Source organism: Chelonia mydas, chromosome 24 (genome assembly GCF_015237465.2).
Source record: "Chelonia mydas isolate rCheMyd1 chromosome 24, rCheMyd1.pri.v2, whole genome shotgun sequence".
Classification (NCBI taxonomy): Eukaryota; Metazoa; Chordata; order Testudines; family Cheloniidae; genus Chelonia; species Chelonia mydas.
Genome location: NC_051264.2, coordinates 9,903,724 through 9,910,824, shown reverse-complemented (window position 1 = coordinate 9,910,824; position 7,101 = coordinate 9,903,724). Strand labels below are relative to the sequence as shown.

Below are 7,101 nucleotides of genomic sequence, written 5' to 3'. Positions count from 1 at the left end.
TGGGCTCTAAGGGGTTAATAGAACCCTAGGGAGGCTGTGCGGGAGGCAGCCAATCAGAGAAGGGCTGAAGGGAGCAGCCAAGCAGGCCCATATAAAAAGGGAGCTGCAGGGTAGAGGAAGGCAGTTCTCTGCTGGGTGCCCAGGAAGGAAGAACTGTGTCTCTGGAAGGCTGAGAGAACTGCCAGCACCCTGGACAGAGCAGTGCCGCTAGCAGGGACTGGGGGAGCGACAGATAGCTCCTGGCTGGCTGCTGGGGTTTGCAGGCTGCAGTCCTGAGGCAAGGGCAAGGAGGATACTGGGGCCACGAGGAAGTGGCCAGACAATTCGCTGCAGTAGCCACTAGGGGAGGTGGCTGACCAGCGGACTCCCGGAAGAGGGAGCACAGTGCGTGGCACAGCCGGAGGGCTGTGTCACTGAAGAGGTCGCTGTGGTCCTTGGAGAGACCTGGGTCCTAGAGCAGGAGTGATGGCAGCAAGGCATCACCCAAAGATTGCGCACTAACATGCAGAGCTAATTCCCAAGACAACCAGCAGGAAGCTCCAGAGTGGTGAGTGAACCCCGTTACAGGGCGTGATTAGGCAAATTCATCTCTACGCCTCTAGAGAGGTACCATCACCTGGGGAGGCTCCAGATACTAGTTCAAACTGGATTCTCCAGAGACCAACAGACAAAGAAAGGACTGGTGGATAAATAATCTGAGTTTCAACTGGCTCAGGACCTTCTTTCTGATCCAGCAAACAGAAAAGACCTTCTGTCCAAGAGGGGCCCCAATCCTTCCTGCAAACAGTTGAAAGGACTTTGGCCTACTGATGCCCCATAAGCCTGACAGGTGACTGGAAATTTTTCTGCACGCTGTCCTGAGGTTTACAAACCCCAGGCAGGACACAGGCAGAAGAGAGCCTTCCCTGCTCCCAGGCAACCAGGCTGACCACACCCCAGTACCGCTGCCAGAACTGCCACTCATGGAGACAAACCCACAGCTGGGCCCCATAAGGAAAACAAGCCCAACTATGAAAGAACAGAAAGGTCTGCAATGATGAAGAGGAAACAGCCGCAGGCCTAGCTGACTCCAGGGAACTGATAGGGGGACACAAGAAGACTGCAGGCCCTGGAGCTTAAGGGCTGATTGGTTCATTTCATGTTAAAGTGATGGACTGAGCCCATTGAAGTTGAATAGAGGAAAGCTGCTTTAATGAAAATTGGGCCACAGAAACGGGGCGTACACACAACAACTGACACATACATATAGGAACTTGTGTTGGTTTGATACGTCTTTCTCTGCAATGCTTTCATCTTACCAATAAATGTACTTGCTTGTAAAGAGCAATCTGATAACATGTGACTGCTGGCAATTACAGTTGTTCATAGCCCTCGAAGAGAAAACAAAGCAAAGACCCTGGCCTGGTTAGGCAGTCTGGCATGCTGGGGATATCACAGTGTAAGCAGGGAACGGAGCAGCCTGGAAATACCCTGGTCAGGACAGAGAGAGATGCAGGTCTCTGACCAAGAGAGGTGGTGGCTGAGGATGCAGAAGGCTAGAGCAGTTGCCCTCGAGGGACCATCGAGGGAGAATCCAGGTGCAGTTGCCCTGAACTGTGACAATAACCTTCTCTGTAATTGTTGAGAAAGCAAATGAAGAGGAGTTGGCAAACTGAGTCTGCAAAGCGATTTCACAGGAGAAAATTCATGGCTAGCAGTTTTGCTGAGTACATGCTTTGGGAATGTGCGTAGACAGTACAACCCTGATTGACCTGGCCCAGCCTCTGGTAGGCTTACACAGCGTAAGGCGTTCGTACTGCCTCCCATCACCATTATTAATGATTTGTATTATGCTACCACCGAGGAGCTTCAGTCATAGAGCAGGACCCCACTGTGCTAGGGGCTGTACAAACAAAGAACAAATACTAGTCCCTGCCCCGTAGCACCTGAGCACCTTCCATGGCAAACAGATGACATATGAGGGAAGATTGAAAAAATTGGGTTTGTTTAGTCTGGAAAAGAGAAGATTGAGAGGGGACATAACAGTTTTCAAGCATGTAAAAGGTTGTTACAAGGAGGAGGGGAAAAGGTTGTTTTTCTTAATCTCTGAGGCTGGGACAAGAGGCAATGGGCTTAAATTGCAGCAAGGGAGGTTTAGGTTGGACATTAGGAAAAAATTCTTAACTGTCAGGGTGATTAAACACTGGAATAAATTGCCTAGGTAGGTTGTTTCAAAATCTCAGAATTTCCCCATAGGAGGGAAAGTCCATTTCTCGACCAACTCTGATCCCAAGTGAATGTCTGGGGTTAAACTCATACAGATCCCCCCAGGGGGGCTGGGCCAAAGCCCTAGGCAGGAACTAACTAAGGGGACTTTCATTGCATGGTACATATTAACAACACGGACATTCCTCTGACGATCTTAAAACACATTAGAGAGCTGGGTAAATATGAAAATTATCCCCATTTCTCCTAAAGAGTTAAACAGGGCACAAACAGATGGAATGACTCTCCTACATGAGGAAGTGGTAGAGTGGGGAAGGAAGCGAACCCAGGAGTCCTGAATCACTGCCTCCCAGGGCTGAGACTAGAACCCCAGAGTCCTGATCATCAGTCTATCTACCCTAACCCTTAGACCACACTCCTACCTCTACACTGTAGACTGGACTCTGCTTTGATACTGTTCATTACAGCAATATGAAAGCTAAGGACATATTTAAGTTTTGCTAATTAATTGTGGGGTCACAGAACTTTACTTCATTTTCACCCACTCTCCCGTCCCCAAAAGAAAGGACTGCCTTGATTCTGGCTTGATTCTGACATACTGTACTCTAGCTTTACTGCCATTTCAGAGTGGTTACTCCTCATTTACACTGGAGTTACTCCTGGTTTACAATGCCTGGCCAGATCCTCACTTCTTGTTATTTTCTGTGCTAGTAATCACTAGCTCTTACATCAGTAGATCTCAAAAAGTTCTTTACAAAGGAGGTCAGCATCATTATTCCCATTCTACAGGTTGGGAAACTGAGACACTGGGAGGGGAAGTGACTTGCCCATGGTCACGCCGCAGCAGAGCTGGGAATAAAACTGTAGTTTTCAGTCCAATAGGCCACACAGCCCAGTGACTTCAGTAGAGCTTTCCCCCAATTTGCCCCAGCTGAGCTTCTGGCCCAGAATATTTACAGCTTCTGGTTTACAACAGAGTTACACCCCCTTTACAATGGAGTAGTTTCAGTAAAATCACATCCAGTTTACAATAAACCATTTAGTTATAATGGGGTTACCCCAGGTTATAACAATATACTGTATGTACAAGAGTTACTCCTGGTTCATACCAGCATTACTCCTGGTATACAGTAGATTTACCCTTGGTTTGCAACAGAGTATTGACATCTGTGTTACTCTTGGTTTACAGTCGTGTATTTACAACAGAGTTATGACTAGTTTACAATGAAGTATCTATTTATAATGGAATTACCCACAGTTTATGATGACACATTTAAGACGGACTTACTTTTGGTTTACAGTGAAGTATTTACAACAGAGTTACTCCTGGTATACCACACACACACACACACACACCCTTGATTTGCACCAGTGTCAGTGACAGCAGAATCGGCTCTGATATTTGACATTTAAATAGCAAAGTAACAAATGCAGCAGAAACTTTAGAAATTCAATCATGGATTTTATATCCAGCTCAGGAATGAAATTCTGACATCAGGTAGGAAGCTCAGGGGATTTCCAGGAGATGCCAGGATCCTGTCTGCACCTGGCATGAGATTTTGGTCATAAAAAGTGTTTCGATCTCTCTCTCCTCCTCCTTTCTGGCTCACTTCTTAGCATCCAAGTTGAAGGCTTTAATAAGCACCCTCTGGGCATCAGCAGCCACCGCATTCACAAAGCTCCTCAGCATCTTGTACGTGGTGGCAAAAGACAGTGCTCCGGATGCAAGCGAGCCCAGCAGCGGGACAGAGCTCAGCACCTCTTTGGCTAGCTTAGGTGCCTCACTGCCTGCCTGTAGCAACAACTGCACCACCAGGATGTTGGAGATCTCCTTGGCCAACGGAGACTTGATCACGGCCTTCATCTGCTCTACCGGCTGCCCCATTTGTGCTGCCAGCTTCTCCAGAGAGTCATCGTCCAGGCCAAAGCCCTTGCAGTAACCTTGCAAGGTCCTGGCCAGGACATCCACATCGCAGGAGATCAGGAGCCCTGGGATGGGTGCGGCATGGATACCGCAGGCCACGGTGGAGACCAGCCACATGTGTTCCAACATTGCTGCCTTTTTCTTCTCCAGGATGTGCAGGGAGATGTTGGGCAGGGCCATCAGGAAGGCATGCCGCTTGTGGTGGCTCAACTCCCTCTCCAGCGTCTCCCCCAGGAGGTGGAAGTCGTACTTGCTGAGATCAAAGGCCGAGAGGAGGAAGACCTGGGGCGAGCGGATGCCTTGGGCCTGCAGACCCTCCAGGCAGTTCTGCCGGATCTCCTGCAGCACCCCCACCTCGCTGTAGCTGGATGGCCGGCGCTTGAGGGAGGAATCCAGGTCCACGTCCACCTTGGAGCGGACAAAGTAGAAGCTCTTGTCCATGGCCTGGATGTGGCGGGCCAGAGCAGCATGGTTGGCGGTGAAGCACTGCGAGGCGATGATGATGAAGATGTCGTAGCGCGAGAAGCCGACCTGCTCCAGGTAGCTGTCAGGGTGGAAATCGGGTGTGCCGATCCCTGGCAGGTCCCAGATAGTCACGTTGGGGTACCGGGGATGCTGGTATGGAGTCGGCTCCCTGGTGGTCTCCACCACACCGGTGCGGGCAGCACCTACATCCTCATCGCCCAGGCCCCGCAGGGCATTGACAAAGGATGACTTCCCAGCGCCAGTCTCGCCCGTGATGCCCATGTCCAGCTGGATGCTCTCCAGCGACTCCAGCATCTCCTGCAGCCTGGAGGCCACTGCAGTGAGGCTCCCCTCCTCAAAGGCAGCTTTCAGGGCCTCCAGCTCCTCCCTCGACAGCTTGATGATGCCCTCACTGCTCTGTGAGGCCATGTCAGCTCCGGCAAGCTGCTGCAGCCCCTGCCTTACAGAGGGAAAGGCCAGTTCTTGTGTGAGTTCCTGGGAATGCTGAACCGCTGAAACCCTCATCTAGGTCTTTGTCTCTGGGTAGCTCCTCCCAGAGACCCAGCCCCATCCCAGCCTCCATCTTCTCTGGCCCAGCCAATGGCAGCTCCTTCCCCTCTGACCTCCAGCTTCCCCTCAGCTGAGATTCTCACCCTGGCCTCCATCTCCTCCAGCCTAGGCTATCACAGCTCCTGCCTCTCCCCAGCTCCCAGCCCTCCACTCTGCGGGGATCCCCCCTCCCAGCCTCCATCTCCTCTGGCCTGGCCTATGGCAACTCCCGCCCCTCTGGCTTCCCAGAGCATCAGACACCAGCATGGGCTGGCTGGGAGGGGGAGCGTGGGCTCGAAGCAGGAGCAGAAGTGGAGCCAAAGGGTAGGAGATTGTATGGGTAGGGCCCTATCAAATTCACAGCCATGAAAAATGTGTCATTGACCGTGACATCTGCTCTCCCTCCCCCTGAAATCTGGTCTTTTGTATCCTTTTACCCTATACTATACAGATTTCACAGGGGAGACCAGTGTTTCTCAAACTGGAGGTTCCAACCCAAAAGGACCAACTTGGGGGAAGGTGTTGCAAGGCTTTTGTGGGGAGGGCGCAGTATTGCCACCCTTACATCTACACTGCCTTCAGAGGTGGCCGGAGAGCAGCGGCTGCTGACAAGGCGCCCAACTCTGAAGACATTGCCCCACCAGCAGCAGCAAGGAAGTAAGGAGGCAATACTCTACCAGACCCCCCTTACTTCGGTGCTGCTGCTGGCGACAGCGCTGCCTTCAGAGATGGGCGCCCGGCCAGCAGCCGTGGCTCTCCAGCTGCCCAGCTCTGAAGGCAGTGCCGTTGCCAGAAGCAGTACAGAAGTAAGGGTGGCAATACCGTGACCCCACTCTTACAAAAGCCTTGCAACCCCCCCACCTCCTTTTGGGGTCAGGACCCCTATGGTTACACCACCATGAAATTTCAGATGTAAATATCTGAAATGGTGAGATTTATGATTTTTAAAATCCTATGACCGTGAATTTGGCAGGGCCTCTTACGTGTGAGGTAATGAGCAACTAGGAACCTTTCACCAAGACCAGCTCCACGGAACCAGGAAGGGTCACCAGGGAAAGTGGGTGACTCCCAGTGGGGCTGAGAGAAGATGAAAGCCAAGGGTCAGACTGAGGGATGATTCCTTACTCTTGACAGTTACAGTGCTGAAGGCAAGAGCCCAGCCCCTCTAACCACTAGACTCCCACTCACCTCCCAGAGCTTGGTATAGACCCAGGAGTCCAGCATCCCAGATCCCTGTGCTCTAACCACTAGACCCCACTCTGCTCCCAGAGCTGTACATCGAACCCAGGTGTCCTCACTCCCAATCCCTCAGTTCCCTCACCCACCTGCCCTCCCAAGGGAGCTCTGGGTGCAGAGATGGTTCTGACTAGGGTTGTTTAATACACCAGCAGGGAACAGGCTTCTGCCTGCACCTCAGAGCGGGTTACTCCCATTCACAGCGGGCTGGCCTCTGTCCCTGGCTCTGCCCCAGCATCTTGTCCCCAGGGGTGTCTGCAGCACCATCCATGACTGCCATGGAAACATGCTCACATCTTATAGCCACATGCTGATTGGCTGGCTGAGCCTTCATGTGTGATGTCAGCGGCCGTGTGGTGATCCACTGTGTTCATTGCTCATTTGCATCAAGGGGCTCAGTGACAGCTGTAGAAAAACAGCCCATGCAGGGTGGGGCTAAGCAGTTGCTGTGGGCTGGGGTGCCCAGCCCCACTGGCTCTCCAGGTCTGGGACTGTTCCTCAGAGAGGACCAGGAATGAGGCCCTTTATTAGAGACTTTCCAAAGGGAAAATAAGAGTCCATAAGAGAAGATGCCGATTGCAATCCCTGAGCTCTCCACCAGTCTGACCCTCAGTGCCAACTGGCAAAGGGCCCACTCTCCTGTAATTCACCCTAGGCCTAACACACTCACTACCCCCAATACACTGTTGTCCTAATATGTATCTAAAAGGTGTCATGGAAAG

General features: G+C 51.8%; 1 protein-coding gene across 1 annotated transcript; it reads right to left on the bottom strand.

Moving 5' to 3' along the window:
- Positions 1–3,786: 3,786 nt before the first annotated feature.
- LOC102941514 (interferon-inducible GTPase 5-like) lies at positions 3,787–6,576 on the bottom strand. Its single transcript, XM_037883369.2, has 2 exons — positions 6,556–6,576; positions 3,787–5,050 (listed from the first exon to the last, which is right to left on the bottom strand). The coding sequence occupies exons 1-2, from the start codon at positions 6,574–6,576 to the stop codon at positions 3,812–3,814; spliced, it is 1,260 nt and encodes a 419-aa protein (XP_037739297.2). The 3' UTR covers positions 3,787–3,811.
- Between the last annotated feature and the right edge of the window lie 525 nt (positions 6,577–7,101).

Coding starts and splice junctions, on each gene's coding strand:
- LOC102941514 (XM_037883369.2), bottom strand. CDS start 6,576: ATGGGAGTAACCCGCTCTGAG. Junction 5,051..6,555: donor TGGGAGTAACCCGCTCTGAG/GTGCAGGCAGAA, acceptor TCTGTAAGGCAG/GGGCTGCAGCAGCTTGCCGG.